Here is an 18,076-nt window from a genome sequence, read left to right as displayed (position 1 = left end):
TGATGCTGTTGCAACTTGAGGAACATATTACTGTGTTTGGTAGTGCTGGGTCAAGTGGATATATGAAGTACAATGTTTGCACAAGGAGTCATGTTGCTTAAGCCTGTTCAAAGTGACCCAAGCAGCTTAGTGCTTTCACAGCTTTACCCCATAACTCAACATCGCCTGCTCAACACTCTCTGAACCAATCTGATCTGACCTGTATTATCCACAAATGCAGAGTTGACTCATCGTGTCTGAACTTCACCTTGGCTAATTTTGGCAGAATTGGCTACAATTGTAAAGAAAAACGCAGTCCCCTGAAGAAGTGAAAACTGAATCCTGCAATCCTTCAGAATAAATTAGTATGTGAGAGTCTTTAATGCAAAAAGAAGATAATAAAGTGAGGAGTAGAAATTATTAGAATTTAGGGGATAGCAGGGTAGGACTGGAAAGAAGATTCCTGATCATAAAGCTGAGAGCTACAAGGAGGTTTATGCTGGAGGGAGATTGGAAGCTGAAGAAAATGGTCCAGTGTCAGCCAAGTGCAAGTCTCTGGGAAACTGTAGAACTCTTGGACTATTTGGTTCCGAGAGTGTTGAGCATTATTCAATAGTAATGAAATACCGAGTAACAATTTCTACATTAATTCTAGGGAGCAACAAGAAAGGATCAAATCCCATGATGACAGATGAGCAGAAGGCTCTGTACGTCTTAAAGCACTGGGAGGAAATGCCAGAATATGGTGTGAAACTGGTACCTGAACACATAGAAATCCGGACTCTTCAGAAAGCTGAAAATCCAGGGATGTCAAAGGTAAATTGGATTAAGACAATGCCAAATTTATTTCTTTTAGGATCCTAGCGAGCAGTAAGATGATGGACTGCATTTGAGCTTATTCCCAAAAAGAGCAACTAGGTCTGCATCTGCTTTAATGTCAGATTGTTAGTTTTCTTGGAGTCAACTGCTGAGTAATGTTAGTCTGACAAGAAACAGATACTGTTTCAAACTGGTCATCTGAAAAATGGAGAACTCACCATTATGTTGTGAACCAATAGACCTGCTGCTGAACCACTAGACAACGAAGTGAATGTGGCAATGGTGATCTCACTGGGTAATACAAACTGACGATCAAACTCGGGGAAAAGTTAGAGATGGAAAGGAACAAAGGCAAAAAAATTCTTCCATCACAATTTTAATGTTGTAGTAATCAATTATGAATTGAATTGAATTGTTAGTGGTTTTTCCAACATCAAACGACCTGAAAGTTTCACTAATTCCCAATAGTAGAAACCAGTTTGAGTCTTGATTGATGACTCTCCTCTCCACCTATCTTCTTTTCTTTCCATCTTCGGTCCGCCTCCCCCTCTCTCCCTATTTACTCCAGTTCCCTCTCCCCATCCCCGTCTTTGATGAAGGGTCTAGGCCTGAAACGTCAGCTTTTGTGCTCCTGAGGCGCTGCTTGGCCTGCTGTGTTCATCCAGCTCCACACTTTGTTATCTTGAGTCTTGATTGATGTTTTTTTTTTCTATTCATTTCTGGGATGTGGGTGTGCCAGCATTTATTGCCCATCCCTAGTTGCCCCTTGAGAAGGTGGTGGGGAGCTGCTTTCTTGAACTGCTGCAGTCTTCCTGCTGCGGGTTGACCCACAATGCCCTTAGGGAGCGAATTCCAGGATTTTGACCCACTGACAGTGATGGTGAGTGTCTTGGAGGGGAACCTGCAATGGGTGGTGTTCCCATATGTCTGATGCCTTTGTCTTTCTGGATTGAAGTGGTCATGGGTTTGGAAGGTGCTGTCTGGGGATCTTTGGTGAATTTCTGCAGTGCAACTTGTAGATAGTACACACTGCTGCTACTGAGTGTGGTGCCAATCAAGCGGCTGATTTGTCCTGGATGGTGCTGAGCTTCTTGAGTGTTGTTTGAGCTGCACCCATCCAGGCAAGTGGGGAGTATTCCATCACACTCCTGACTTGTACCTTGTAGATGGTGGGACAGGCTTTGGGGAGTCAGGAGGTGAGTTACTTGCCACAGTATCCCCAGGCATTTGTGTGGCACGAATGTCACTTGCCACTCATCAACCCAAGCCTGGATATTGTCCAGATCATGATGCATTTGAACGTGGACTGCTTCAGTATCTGAGGAGTTGTGACTGGTGCTGAACATTGTGCAATCATTGGCGAAAATGCCCACTTCTGACCTTACAATGGAGGGAAGGTCATTGATGAAGCAGCTGAAGATGATTGGGCCTAGGTCCCTACCCTGAGGAACTCCTGCAGAGATGTCCTGGAGCTAAGATGATTGACCTCCAACAACTGCAACCATCTTGCTGTGTGTCAGATATGACTCCAAACAGCAGACAGTTTGCTCTTGATATCCATTGATTCCAGTTTTGCTAGGGCTTCTTGATGCCACACTCTGTCAAATGTAGCCTTGATATCAAGGGCTGTCATTCTCACCTCACCCTCTGAATTTCAGCTCCTTTGTCCATGTTTGAACCAAGGCTGTCATGAGGTCTGGAGCTGAGTGGCTCTGGCGGAACCCAAACTGGGCGTCGCTGAGCAGGTTCTGCTTGATATCACTGTTGACAACATCATTTACTGATGATTGTAAGTAGATGAAGGGGGCAGTAATCAGCTGGGTTGAATTTGTCCTGCTTTTTATGTATAGGACATACCTGGTAAATTTTCCACCTTGACAGGTAGATACCAGTGTTGTAACTGAACTGTAACAGCTTGGCGAAGGGAGCAGGTTCTAGAGCACAAGTCTTCAGTACTACTGCTGGAATGTTGTCGGGGCCCATAGCCTTTGCAGTATCCATTGTCCCCGACTGCTTCTTGATATCATGTGGAGTGAATCGTATTGGCTGAAGACTAGTATCTGTAATGCTGGGGACCACTGGAGGAGGCGGAGTTGGATCAGAGCCTTCCCATACTCTCCATTGAGCCAGGGTTGATCCCCTGGCTTGATTGTAACGGATGAGTGGGGGTAATCCAGGCCACGAGGTTACAGATTGTGCTAGAATACAATTCTGCTGTTGTTGATGGCCCACTGCACCTCACGGATGCCCAGTCCCGAGTTGCTAGATCTGTGTGAAGTCTGTCCCATTGAGCACGGTGATAGTGCCACGCAACTCGATGGAGGTTATTCTCAATGTGAAGGCGGGACTTCGACTGTGCAATGGTCACTGTTACCGATACTGTCATGGACAGATCCATCTGCAGCTGGCAGATTGGTGAGGATGAGGTCCAAGTATGTTTTCCCATCTTGTTGGTTCCCTCATCACCTGCCGCAGACTCAGTCTAGTAGCTATGTCCTTTAGGACACAGCCAGCTCAATCATAGTGCTGCTGCCAAGCCACTGTTGGTGGTGGACATTGAAATCCCCCACCCAGAGGACATTCTGTGCCCTTGCCATCCTCAGTGCTTCCTCTAGGTGTTGTTCAACATGAAAGACAGACTGATTCATCAGCTGAGGGAGGACGGTACGTGAAATCAGCAGGAGGTTTCCTTGTTCATGTTTAAGCTGAAGCCATGAGACTTCATGGGGTCCAGAGTCAATGTTGAGGACTCCCAGAGTAACACTCTCCAACTGTAAATCACTCTGCTGCCACCTCTGCTGGGTCTGTCCTGCTGATGGAACAGGACATATTATCTGTAAGGTATGATTCTGTGACCATGATTATGTTGGGCTGTTGTTTGACTAGTCTGTGACACAGCTCTCCCATTTTTTGCGTTAATTCCCAGATGTTAGTGAGATGTGCAGGATCATTAGGACAGTTTTTGCCGTTGTCTTTTCTGGTACCTAGGTTGATGCCAGGTGATCCGTCTGGTTTCCTTTCTTTGAGACTCTGGAGCGATTTGAACAACTGAATGACTTGTTAGGCCATCGCCTATGGTTACTCACCTCATCCCAGTTAGCTTGAAAATAAAGAGGATTGGAGTTTCCTGAATTTCCTCAGGCATAAGAATGGTGGACAAAACCCAATAGCTTCATGAATCGACATCCATTTGTTCTAATGTTGCTGGTTCTGTTGTGAAAGTGGGCATTCGGGCCTCTACAATTCTCATCATATTGTGCCACCTTTTGTAAGTGACATGGTTCACACCAGCTCAGAGGAACAGTGAACCATGGAAGAAACACGGTTTGGGCTTAACATATGATATCTAAATTTAAAAAATGTTGACAAAATATATTGCCTGAGTTACTGTGTCATCAGTTTTTTATGTATTTTAATACAATGAATGATAATAGGCTTTGTTTTGAAAAAAGCGTGACCTTTAATTTGAAGGGCGTTGTGAAAGTGTTGGTATCTTCAGATGCATCAAACTGTACTGTATTCTGGATAAAGTACACTTCTGCATTGAACAATATTGAAGACCATAAGACATACAAGCAGGAATTAGGCCATTCGGCCCATTGAGTCTTCTCCGCCATTCAATTATGGCTGATAAGTTCCTCAACCCCATTCTCCCACTTTCTCCCCATAACCCTTGAACTCCTTGATAATCAAGAACCTATCCATCTCAGTCTTAAACATACTCAATGACCTGGCCTCCACAGCCTTCTGCAGCAGTGAATTCCATAGATTTACCACTCTCTGGCTGAAGATGTTTCTCCTTATCTCCATTCTAAAGGTCTTCCCTTTTACTCTAAGGCTGTGCCCTCAAGTCCTATTCTCTCCTACCAATGGAAGCATCTTCCCAACATCCACTCATTCCAGGCCATTCAGTATTCTGTAAGTTTCAATCAGATCCCCCCTCATCCTTCTAAACTCCAATGAGTATAATCCCAAACATTCCTCATATGTTAAACTTTTCATTCCTGGGACCATTTCCATGAACCTCCTCTGAACCCACTCCAGGGCCAGTACATCCTTTCTGAGATATGGGGCCCAAAACTGCACACAATACTCCAAATGTGGCCTGACCAGGGCCTTATAAAGCTTCAGTAGTACATCCCTGCTTTTATATTCAAATCCTGTCAAAATAAATCCCAACATTGCATTTGCCTTCCTGACTATTGATTCAACCTGCAAGTTTACTTTGAGAGAATTGCAGTCTAGAACTCCCAAGTCTCTTTGCACTTCAGATTTCTGAATTTTCCCACCATTTAGAAAAGAGTCCATGCTTTTATTCTTCTTACCAAAGTGCATGACCTCACACTTTCCCATGTTGTAGTCCATCTACCACTTCTTTGCCTTCTCTCCTAACCTATCCAAATCCTTCTGCAACTCCCCAACTCCTCAATACTACCTGTTCCTCCACCTATATTTGTGTCGTCTGCAAACTTAGTCAGAATGCCCACAGTTCCTTCATCTAGATCATTAATGTATAAAGCGAAAAGTTGTGGTCCCAACTGTGTTCTGAGGAAGGATCACCGGACCTGAAACGTTAACTCTGTTTTCTCCTTCATAGGTGCTGTCAGACCTGCTGAGCTTTTCCAGCAACTTTGTTTTTGTAATATCCATTGGTTCTTCTTGGTCTACCCTGTTCATTACTTCCTCAAAGAATTTGTCAGATTTGTCAGGCATGACCTCCCCTTGATGAACAAAGAACAAAGAAAATTACAGCACAGGAACAGGCCCTTTGGCTCTCCAGGCCTGCGCCAATTGAGGTCCTCTGTCTAACCTGTCATCTGTTTTCTAACAGTCTGTGTCCATTTGCTCCCTGCCCATCCATGTACCTGTCCAAATATATCTTAAAAGACGCTAACGTGTCTGCATCTACCACCTCCGCTGGCAATGCGTTCCAGGCACCCACCAACCTCTGCGAAAGAACTTTCCAAGCATATCTCCCTTAAACTTTCCTCCTCTCACTTTGAACTCATGACCCCTAGTAATTGAGTCCTCCACTCTGGGAAAGAGCTTCTTGCTATCCACCCTATCTATACCCCTCATGATTTTGTAGACCTCAACCAGGTCCCCCCTTAATCTCCGTCTTTCTAATGAAAATAATCCTAATCTACTCAACCTCTCTTCATAGCTAGCACCCTCCAAACCAGGCAACTTCCTGGTAAACCTCCTCTGCACCCTCTCCAAAGCATCCTCATCCTTTTGGTAATGTGGCGACCAGAACTGTACACAGTACTCCAAATGTGGCCGAACCAAAGTCCTATACAACTGCAAAATGACCTGCCAACTCTTGTACTCAATACCCCGTCCAATGAAGGAAAGCATGCCCTATGCCTTCTTGACCACCCTATTGACCTGCGTTGTCACCTTCAGGGAACAATGGACCTGAACACCCAGGTCTCTCTGTTCATCAATTTTCCCTAGGACTTTTCCATTTACTGTATAGATCACCCTTGAATTTGATCTTCCAAAATGCATCACCTTGCATTTGCTCAGATTGAACTCCGTCTGTCATTTATCTGCCCAACTCTCCAATCTAAATGTATTATGCTGTAATCTCTGACAGTCCCCTTCACTATCTGCTACTCCACCAATCTTGGTGTCATCGGCAAACTTGCTGATCAGACCACCTATACCTTCCTCCAAATCATTTACATATATCACAAACAACAGTGGTCCCAGCACAGATCCCTGTGGAACACCACTGGTCACAGTTCTCCAATTTGAGAAACTCCCTTCTACTACTACCCTCTGTCTCCCGTTGCCGAGCCAGTTTTTTATCCATCTAGCTACCACACCCTGGACCCGATGTGACTTCACCTTCTCCATCAGCCTGCCATGGGGAACCTTATCAAATGCCTTACTGAAGTCCATGTATTTGACATCTACAGCGTTTCCCTCATCAGTCAATTTTGTCACGTCCTCAAAGAATTCTATTAGGTTGGTAAGACATGACCTTCCCTGCACAAAACCATGTTGCCTATCACTGATAACCCCATTTTTTTTCCAAATGGGAATAGATCCTATCCCTCAGTATCTTCTCCAGTAGCTTCCCTACCACTGACAGCAGGCTCACCAGTCTATAATTACCTGGATTATCCTTGCTACCCTTCTTATACAGGAGGACAACATTAGCAATTCTCCAGTCCTCCGGGACCTCACCCATGTCTAAGGATGCTGCAAAGATATCTGTTAAGGCGCCGGCTATTTCCTCTCTGGCTTCCCTCAAGAACCTGGGATAGATCCCATCCGGACCTGGGGACTTGTCCACCTTAATGTCTTTTAGGATACCCAACACTTCCTCCTTCCTTATGTCAACTTGACCTAGAGTAAGCAAACATCTATCCCTAACCTCAACATCTGAAACCATGCTGACTTTGCCCTATTTTACCATACACTTCCAAATATTCAGAAACCTCATCCTTTACAACGGACTCCAAAATCTTACCCATGACCAAGGTTAGGCTAATCGGCCTGTAATTTTCCATCTTTTGCCTTATTCTCTTTTTGAACAGGGGTGTCAGGTTAGTGATTTTCCAATCGTCTGGGAACCTCTCTGACTCAAGCGATTCCTGAAAGATCACCACTAACGCGGTGAGTGTGGTGAGTCTTTGGGCATCAGAGACATGTGGTTGCAAAGGGACCAGGGCCAGAAAGTAAATATCCAAGGATACGGTCCTATTGAGGGGACAAACAGGTGGGCAGACGGGGAAGGGTTGCCGTGTTCGCACACTGGCTCATTGCACACACTGGCTCATTGACACTTTGACATTCCCTGTTGTACAAGTGCCAATTGTAGTATCATTAATCTGACTGTTGTTACTGCTTTCTCCTGAGAGAGTACCCCCCCTCCCAGTCAATATCCAAAATAGTGCACTTGTTTGAGATCCAAATAGCCATAGGGTCTCCTTAACTGCCTATCTATCTTGCCTGAAGGTCAGTACATTCAGTGACGTACAAAGTACTATTGTAAAATTTGAATATGTTTTGATGAATACAGTGACCTGGGAGGCTGTTTGGCCCTTTCAGTCATCTCTTCACAGCTAACTAATTAGTTCCACTTCCTTGATCTTTCCCGTGGGCTCTGTAAACTTTTCCTTTTCAAGTATTTTGTACATTTCCCTGTTGAAAATTATCTTCGGAATCCAGCTGTCTTCACCACCCTTTTCAAGCAGCCCATTCCAGATCACAAAAATTCACTGAGTGATAACAGGATAAAAAACAAAAAAGGGAGAATATGTTGATGGATTAATTTAGTTGAGAAAAAATGAACAAAGCAGGTTCACAGTAATACATTAGATTAACACTTCTCGTTATCCGTATTTGCAAAGGGCCAAGTTCACATGTGGGTTGATTTGTTTCCTGTTGACCTACCTGCACCTCCTCCAGTCAATATTAAACCCCGGCAACCAATCAGGTAAGGAACTACTAAAATGGTAAACAAAGCTAAGATCACTTATTTCAGCAATATTGTATCCATGAATATTGCCATATTTCTCTCTCTCTTCTCTGTTATGTTTTAGGTATTTTGTTTTTAACCCATGGGGTATTTCTCTATCTGTATATTGAGCAGATGGTTGACCATTCTGAGTTTTTGCTCATTGACTTCCCTCCCTCATGCCCTACTACCAAGTAGAATAATGCATTTCATCATGGACAGGGATTTATGACTTCTAAATTTAGGGCATTGCATTGTTGACCATCTACTGCTGCAAAACTATATTTCTAATAACCTGAATATGATTTGTTGGGGACAACTCAATTCCTTCTCTGAACTCATTAATGTTTCTTGTTCCACTCCACAGCCTCGATCACCCCATTACGACCATTCCATGCCAGCAATCTGTGTTTCCCTTCACTGTAGCTGAGTTGCTGCATACCCTACTCTGTATTCCTTGCTATCATGAAATTCTTTCTCTATACTTCTTGTGAAACTTCACTTATGCATTTCATTGACTAAATATCTTCTCCCAAACAATTAAAACCAGAGCTTTGTATGTAGTTTTCACAAATGTGAGATATAATTTTAAAATGGTCTCTCCTAATTTATATGTTGTAACTTGAGCTAGATGGTCACATTTGCTGTGTAGTGTAGTACTCAATGTGAATTGTGAAGTTTGAATATGGTCCTTTTGAGGAAGTCAGGAATTCCCCTGTGAGCAAAGCTTTCTCTTCTATACTCTTCTCTTTGCTTGGGGAAAAGTATCATTCTCTGGCCACACATACAGACCATATATACCAGTTTGCATTCATTCAAACTGAGTATATTTTAAATCAGTCTTAAAAACAAAGAGTGTTGTTAGAAATTGTTACATTTTGAAAAGCTGTAGAAGTTTCTAAAATGTGGTGGGAAAATTCCCTTGTTCAAAAAAGGGGACAGGGATAACCGCGGAAATTATAGGCCAGATAGTCTTACGTCAGTGGTAGGCAAATTATTGAAAAGGGCTCTGAGTGATAGGATTTTTGATCATTTGGAAAGGCACAGTTTGATTTGTGATAGTCAGCATGGATTTGTGAGGGGTAGATCATGCCTTGCAAACCTTAACAAATTCTTTGAAGAGGTGACCAAACATGTGGATGAGGGTGGAGCAGTGGATGTGGTATACATGGATTTAAGCAAGGCTTTTGATAAGGTTCCCCATGGTAGGCTCATGCAGAAAGTATGGAGGCATGGGTAGGGGGTAATGTGGCAGATTGGGTTCAGAATTGGATGACCCTTAGAAGACAAAGGGTGGTAGAGGACGGAAAATATTCAGTTACGAGTGGTGTACCACAAGGGTCTGTTCTGGGTCCTCTTCTATTTGTGATTTTTGTAAATGATTTGGATGAAGGAGTGGAAGGGTGAATTAGTAAGTTTGCGGACGATACGAAGATGGGTCGAGTTGTAGATAGTGCGGAGGGCTGTTCTGGGTTACAAAGGGACATTGATAGGATGCAGAGCTGGGCTGTGAAGTGGCAGATGGAGTTTAACCCTGAAAAGTGTGAGGTGATTCATTTTGGAAGAACAAACTTGAAAGCAGAATACAGGGTTACTGGAAAGATTCTTAGCAGTGTGAAGGAGCAGAGGGATCTGGGGTTCATGTTCACAGTTCCCTGAAAGCTGCCACCCAGGTGGATTGAGTTTTTAAGAAGGTGTATGGTGTGTTAGCTTTCATTATTAGAGGGATTGAGTTCGAGAGCCATGAAGATATGCTCCAGTTATACAAAAGCCTGGTACGGCCACATCTGGAGTATTGTGTCCAGTTCTGGTCGCCTCATTACAAGAAAGATGTGGAAGCATTGGAAAAGGTGCAGAGGAGATTTACCAGGATGTTGCCTGGAATGGAAGGAAGGTCTTACGAGGAAAGGCTGAGCGAGCTAGGGCTTTTCTCTTTAAAATGACGAAGGATTAGAGGTGTACAAATTGATCAGAGGATTAGATAGAGTAGATAGCCAGAGACTTTTTCCTCGGGTGGAGGTAGCTATTACAAGGGGGCATGGTTTTAAAGTGAGTGGAGGTAGATATAGGGGAGACATCAGAGGTAGGTTCTTTACTCAGAGAGTGGTCGGGACGTAAAATGCACTGCTGGAGAGGGTAGTGGAGTCGGCCTCAATAGTGGCATTTAAGCGGCTCTTAGACGATGGTATGAGGTAGAGGTGGAGGTTAAATAGACCTTAGGTTTTGAGTAAAAGTTCGGCACAACATCGTGGGCCAAAGGGCCTGTCCTGTGCTGTACTGTTCAATGTTCTTATGTTCTATTGATGGGTATAGATAAGATGAGAATGGCAGATGTCTTTTCTGTAGGGTGGAGGATCTCAAGATTAGAGGGCCTGTTTTTAAGGTGAGGGGAGAAAGATTTTAAAAAGACATGAGGGGCAGTTTAGTTTTACAGAGTGGTTCGTGTGTGGAATGAACTTCCAGAGGAAGTGGTGGATGTAGATACAGTTACAATGTTGAAAAGATGTTTAGATAAGTACATGAATAAGAAATATTTGGAGATGTCTGGGCCAAGCACAGTCAATTGGAATTATGGTCAGCATGGACTGGGTGATTGGAAGGTCAGTTTCTGTGCTCTAAAGCTTCGACTGATATTTGATTATTACTGATTGACAATATTTGCTGTTATATTTTTATCAGTTATGAACTAAGAGTCATTATCTGGAATACAGACGATGTGGCGCTTGATGACGTGAATCCTCTGACAGGAGACCGATCCAGTGACATCTATGTCAAAGGGTATTTCTTAAAATTATGTTATGTTACTGACCAGATTGTGCCCCAAGACTCCATCACTGCACTGAAGTACTTGATTCATAGTCACATAGGAACAGGACTGGGCCATTCAGCCTCTTGAGCCTCTTTTGCCATTTAATGAGAATCATAGAGTCATAGACTAATGCAGCATGGAAACCGATCCTGAGGTCCAAGCTGGTCCATGCTGACTATGGTGCCAACTCAGCTAGTTCCAATTGCCTGCATTTGGACCATATCCCTCTAAACCTTTCCTATCCATGTATCTATCCAAATGATTTTTAAATGTCATTATTATATCTGCCCCATCCACTTTCTCAGCAGCCCCGTGCCATGTACACTGACTGCGTGAAGAAGCTATCCCTGGGTTCCTCTTAAATCTATGTCCTCTCATTTAAGCCTATACCCTCTAGTTTTCAATTCCCCATCCCTGGGAACAAGACTACATGCATTCACCCGATCTATACACCTCATAAATTTGTACACCTCAATAAAGGCTATCATGACTGATCTGTGGACTAACTTACGTGCCTGCCTTTGGCCCATATCCCGTAAAAACAATTGTCCATTTCAGATTTAAAATTAATGACTGAAGAGAACCCTAAACACCTACAATCCTTTGTGTCTGGTTGTGCTTCCCAATATCTCTTCTGAACAGTCTGGTCCTAATTCTCAGACTATGCTCTCTAGTTCTAGAATCTACAACCAGTGAAAATAATTTATCTTTATCTGCCCTGCCTGTACCAGTTAGATACACTCATGAAAATAGGCACTTAGTCAAATTATTAGATTAGAAATTAGAGCTAGAGTAACGTATTAAGCCCTTCGGGACTGCTCCACCATTTAAGAAAGCAATAGACTGATCTCCCACCTCAGTTAAACCTTCCTGCATAATCCGCAGACCTAATTCCTGAAGGTCCTGAGAAGTCCAGTTCTAGATTCCTAAACCAGGAATACACTTTTTCAAAATCTAACCTAGTCAAGGCCCCTTAAGAATTTTCTTAGGTTTCAACTAAGAATTCTTTTCATTTTTCTAAACTCCAAGTAATATAGGACTAGTCTACATGATTGTTTTGATTGAATAATCCCTCATTACAAGAAACAGCCCAGCAAACTTTTATCTCCCCTGGGAGCGTATGTCCTTCCCTAGGTGCAAAGGCTAAAACAGCAGCTGTGGTCTTAAAATTCCGTATAATTGTAGTAACAAAGGCTAATATATGATTTGTTTTCTTAATTGTTTGCTGCAGTTTTATGTGAACATATTTTGATTCATGTAAAGAACACTGACTTCCCACTGAATATCCTGGTTCCTCCTCATTTAGAGTGATAACGTTGTACAGCATGAAAACAGACCCTTTGGTCCAACTTGTCAATGCTGATCATATATCCTAAATTAATCTAGTCCCACTTGCTAGCATATGGCCCATATCCTTCTGAACCCTTCTTATTCAATGTTGCCCTTTAAATTTTACAATTATACCAGCCTCCTCCACTTCTTCTGGCAGCTCATTTCATACATGTCCAGCCCACTGTATAAAAAGGTTGCCCCTTAGATCACTTTTAAATCTTTCCCCTCTCACCTTAAACCTATGCTGCCTTGTTTTAGACTCCTCTGTCCTTGGCTATTCACCCTGTCCATGCCCCTCATGATTTTATAAACATCTATAATGGTCACTCCTCAATCTCTGACATACCAGGGAAAATAGTCCCAGCCTATTTAGCTTCTCCCTTTAGCTCAAATCCTCCAAATCCAGCAACATTGTTGTAAATCATTTCTGAACACTCAAGTTTCACAACAGCCTTCCTATTAGCAGGGAGACCAGAATTGAAGGCAATATTCCACAAGTGGCCTGACCAACGTCCTGCAGCCACAACATGACCTTCCAATTCCTGCACTCACTGCACTGACCAGTAAAAGCAAATGTACCAAATACCTTTTTCACTACCCTGTCTATCTGCAACTCCACTTTCAAGGAGCTATGAACCTGCACTCTAAGGTCTCTTTGTTCGGCAGCACTCCCCAGGATCCGACCATTCAGTGTATAAGTCCTGCCCTGATTTGTCTTGCCTAAATGCAATACCTCACATTTATTTAAATTAAACTGCATCTGCCAATCCTCAGCCCATTGTTTCTTTGAAAACTGTTTTTAGGATTAAAAGTACAAATTTAATTGGTGGATGGAGTTTTGTCACCACCTGACACGTATCGCATGTTTGGCAAAGTTTGACAGTACTTGTGCGTAATCCTGGCCAGTAAAAATATTTTTATAGCTTTCCTTGTCTTTCCCTAATGCCTAGTAGTCATTTTCCAGATGTGCTAGTCATCATCCAGAGCCAGAATTCACAGCCTAAGGATCAGGGGCAGGTCTTTTATGGCAAAAATGAATTTCTTCACCAGAATGTGGTGAGTCTGTGGAACTACCTGCCACAGGAAACTGTTGAGACCAAAACATTGAAGAATTTCAAAGAAGATGTTGATATTATTCTTAGGATGAGAAAGGATCAAAGGACATGGGGAGGAAACTGGATCTTTGGACTCTGGAACAGTTCTTGTGGTTGGAGAGTAGGTATTGTAACCCCACTATTTAAGAATGGAGGCAGAGAAGGACCATTTGTTCAGCAACAATACCCAGGACCTGACCATTAAGTGTGTAAGTTGTGCCCTGATTTGTCTTAATAAAATGCAGCACTCACATTTATCTAAATTAAACTCAATCTGCCACTCCTCAGCCCATTTGCCCATCTGATCAAGCTTCCATTGTACTGTGCTTCCTACTTCCAAGCGAATTTTGTTTCCACATAGCTGGCTCTTCCTGGATTCCGTATGATCTAATCTTGTTAACCTACCTACCATGTGGAACCTTTTTGAATGCCTTACTGAGGTTCGCATAGACCAATCTCACTCCTCTGCCATCACCTTCTTTGTAACTTCTTGAAAAACCTCAATCAACTTAGTGAGACATGATTTCCCATGCGCAAAGCCATGCTAACTATCCCTAATCAGTCCTTGCCTTTCCAAATCACTGTAAATCCTATCTCAAATTCCCCAAAATAACTTACTCAACACTGATGTTGGGCTCAGCGGTCTATAGTTTCCTGGTTTCTCTTTACCATTTTTCTTCAATAATGGCACCACATTAGCCAACCTTCACTCTTCTGGCACCTCACCTGTGGCTTTCGTGGTACAAGTACCTCAATAAAGAGCCGAGCAATCACTTACCCAGTTTCCCACAAAGTTCTGGGGTACACCAGATTAGGTCCTGGGGAGTTAGCTGTCTTTAAGTGTTTTGCGACATCCAGTGTCTTCTTCTCTGTAATATGGATACTTTTCAAGACATCACTGTTTATTTTCACAAGTTCTCTAGCTTCCATTTCCTTCTCCGCAGTAAAAACTGATGCGAAGTACTCGTTTGGTATCTCACTCATCTCCTGTGGTTCCACACATTGACGGCCTCCTTGATTTTTATGGGATCTTATTCTCTCCCTAGTTACTCTTTTGTCCTTAATGTATTTGGATTCTCCTTAACCCTATGTGCCAAAGCTATCTCATGTCCCCTTTAGGCCCTCTTGATTTCACTCTTGAGTATACTCCAACTGCCCTTATACTCCTCGAGGGATTCATTTGAGCTAAGCTGTCTATATTTGACATATGCCTCCTTTTTCTTGACCAAACTGTCAATGTCTCTCGTCATTCCCTATACACAGTATTTTAAAAACTTCTGCTATCCCAGCTAAACTGGATAGCGTCACATTTCACCACAATAAGTTCCATCCGACCAAATCTGTCTGTATCTCTGTAGAGAAATGGTATGAACTGCAGATGCTGGAGAATCTGAGATACCAAGGTGTAGAGCTGGATGAACGCAGCAGGCCAGGCGGCATCAGAGGAGCAGGAAGGCTGACATTTCAGGCCTAGACCCCTCCTTCTAAAGAAGGGTCTAGGCCCAAAACATCAGCCTGCCTGCTCCTCTGATGCTACTTGGCCTGCTGTGTTCATCCAGATCTACACCTTGGTATCTCTATCTCTGTACAACTTCTTTTAATTCTCTTCAGAATCTGTTTTCCTACCTAACTTTGTTTCATTAGTAAACTTGGATGCATTATTCTTAGCCACTCATTTAAATTTTTCATATAGATTTTAAGTAGCTAAAGCCCAAACTTGTGGTAATTCACTGAACTGAAAAAGCCCTTTTTATTCCAACTGCCTGTTTTATGTATGTTAACCAATGCTTAATCCATGCTAATACATTACCCCCAATCCTTGAGTCCTAATTTTGGATTACTACTTCTTGCATGGCATATTATCAAATGCTTTTTGAAAATCCAAATACACTGCACCAACTGTTTCCTCCTTATCCACCTTACTAGTTATAATCTGCAAGAGAAACTCTAAAAGAGTTAAATGATTTTCCTTTTCTAACAATAAAACCATGTTGTCACACCTTTACAGAAAAGAACTGTGCCCACTGTTCCACAAGTCATCACAAAGTGTACACATGTGTAAAATCCCAATGAAGCCATCAAGACAATTTATCTGCATGACTGCTACTTAGGATGTAAAACAGTTCACACCAGGTTCGCTTCAGTAACACACTCAATTTTAACAAAAACAATGAAAAGAAAGCATTCAGTTTATGCACCTTCAACTCAACCTGCTCTAAACCACAAAATCAGAAGTCAGAGGACACCAGGTTATAGTCCACAGATTTGTTTGAAATCACACAAGCTTTTGGAGTGTAGCTCCTTCATCAGGTGCAGTGAGAGAGCAGGGCACACACACCCAGAGTTTATAGGTAGAGATATCAAGAGCAGACTGACTAAAAGATCATACAACTGGTGTGAGTGGAGTGTGAGATGATAAATCTCTGCAGGAGACCAAGAATATTAGAGTGAAGTGTCAACAGCTGAATAACAAGTGAAGATTAATTGAGGCAGAGAGATAATTACAAAAAAAAAGGTGATGCTGGAGACAACCCAAATGACTGAAATAACATAATAGGTATACAAGTTGCATGCTAAGGGTGTAACCAAAGTAATAAGTAATTCAAGATAATGGGAACTGCAGATGCTGGAGAATTCCAAGATAATAAAATGTGAGGCTGGATGAACACAGCAGGCCAAGCAGCATCTCAGGAGCATGCTGCTTGGCCTGCTGTGTTCATCCAGCCTCACATTTTATTATCTAATAAGTAATCCAAAACTGTACAAACTAATTAAGGTGGAGAGATCATAACAATTTATCAAGGTGATGTCAAAACAGGACAGTAAGGAAGATTTTGAATAGATTTGGAACAGTTTGGTGGGCTCAAAAACAGAAGTTGCTGTAAAAGCTCACCAGGCCTGGCAGCATCTGTGAAGAAAAAAATCAGTGTTAATGTTTTGAGTCTGGAATATTAACTTTGATTTTTTTTCTTCACAGGTGTTGCTAGATCTGCTGAGCTTTTCCAGCAACTTCTGTTTTTCTTCCTGATTTACAGCATCCGCAGTTTTTTTGGTTTTTATGTAGTATAGTGGGGTCCCCTGCAGCACGACGTATACTGCGAGATCACAGTTGAGGCCATCTTCATGGGTATGGAACTTGGCTATCAGTCTCTGCTTGGTGACTCTGTATTGTTGTGTATGTTGAATTCTGCTTTGGAGGATGCTTACCCAGAGATTAGAGGCTGAATGTCCTTGACTGCTGAAGTGTTTCCCAATTGGGAGGGAACATTCCTGCCTGGCAATTGTTGCACTGTGTCCATTCATCTGTTGTAGTGTCTGCATGGTTTTGCCAATACACCATGCCTCAGGGCATCCTTGCCCACAGCGTATGAGATAGACAACATTGTCCAAGTCACATGAGTATCTGCCATGCATTTGTTGGGTGGTGTTCCCATGTGTGATGGTAGTGCCCACGTTGATGATCTGACATGTCTTGCCAAGGTTGCCATGACAGGGTTGTGTGGTGTTGTGGTTGATGTTGTCCTGAAGGCTGGGTAGTTAGCTGCAAACAATGATGTATTTAAGGTTTGGCAGTTGTTTGAAAGCAAGAAGTGGAGGCGTAGGGAAGATCTTGGCGAGATGCTCATTGTCATTGATGACATGTTGAAGGGTTTGAAGAACATGGTGTAGCCTCTCTGCTCCAGGGAAGGTACTGGATGATGAAGGGTACTCTGTTGGCTGTATCCTGTGTTCGTGTTCTGAGGATGTTGTTGTGGTTTTCCACTGAGGCATGTTAGAATTGGCTATCGATGAGTTGAGCATTGTTTCCCGTGCTTATGAGGATGTCCTTCAAAACCTTCAGGTGTCAATCATGTTCCTCCTCATCTGAGCAGATTCTGTGTATGTGCAGAGCATGTCCATAGAAGATGGCTTCTTTAATATGTTTAGGGTGGAAGCCAGACTGCTGACTATGTCCACTCCTCCAGTCCACCACTGGTACCTCTACATCTTCGTCCTAAACCACAAACATATCCACACTCAAACATGATTAACACAGACAAAGGACAAACAGTTTAACACATATAGAATGGGAGGAAAAGAATGTCGACAGGGTAAACAATACTTCAAAGGCCACAGGTCCCAACCATGAGGTGGAAGGATACTTTCCTCACAGTCTTTTGTATTTTTGCAACAATGAGATGCTATTCTTTACTCCATGACAGCCATTCATCATTTTCATGGGTGATCAGGTGAACTTAGATTTCCTTTTGAATATATTCTTTCTTTTAAACTTTCTTGGGTTTTCTACCTTTTCCAGACAGAGAGAGAAAGGTGTAGGTTGCTTCAGAAAATATTTACAGCTAACTCAGCCACATTAGAGGCATTTAAACAGTCCTTGGATAAACATATGGATAATGATGGGATAGTGTAGGGGGAGGGGCTTAGATTAGTTCACAGGTCGGCGCAACATCGAGGGCCAAAGGGCCTGTTCTGCGCTGTATTGTTCTATGTTCTATGATGTTGCCAGGGTTGGAGGGTTTGACCCATAGGGAGGGACTGAATAGGCTATTTTCACTGGCGTGTCAGAGCCTG

The 18,076-nt window shown here is 42.7% G+C and overlaps 1 protein-coding gene across 1 annotated transcript in view; it reads left to right on the top strand.

Annotated features, from left to right (window-relative positions):
• The window catches only part of fer1l4 (fer-1 like family member 4), a 253,912-nt gene that overhangs the window by 211,236 nt on the left and 24,600 nt on the right, over nucleotides 1–18,076 (top strand). Inside the window, exons 39-41 of the mRNA XM_059652665.1 lie at nucleotides 635–795; nucleotides 8,163–8,248; nucleotides 10,949–11,047. Of these exons, the coding sequence (XP_059508648.1) occupies nucleotides 635–795; nucleotides 8,163–8,248; nucleotides 10,949–11,047 (346 nt within the window). The remainder of the gene's footprint in view (nucleotides 1–634; nucleotides 796–8,162; nucleotides 8,249–10,948; nucleotides 11,048–18,076) is intronic.

Source organism: Stegostoma tigrinum, chromosome 19, assembly GCF_030684315.1.
Source record: "Stegostoma tigrinum isolate sSteTig4 chromosome 19, sSteTig4.hap1, whole genome shotgun sequence".
Lineage (NCBI taxonomy): Eukaryota > Metazoa > Chordata > Chondrichthyes > Orectolobiformes > Stegostomatidae > Stegostoma > Stegostoma tigrinum.
The sequence above is the reverse complement of the archived record's forward strand: the minus strand, read 5'-3'. Positions and strand labels throughout refer to the sequence as shown.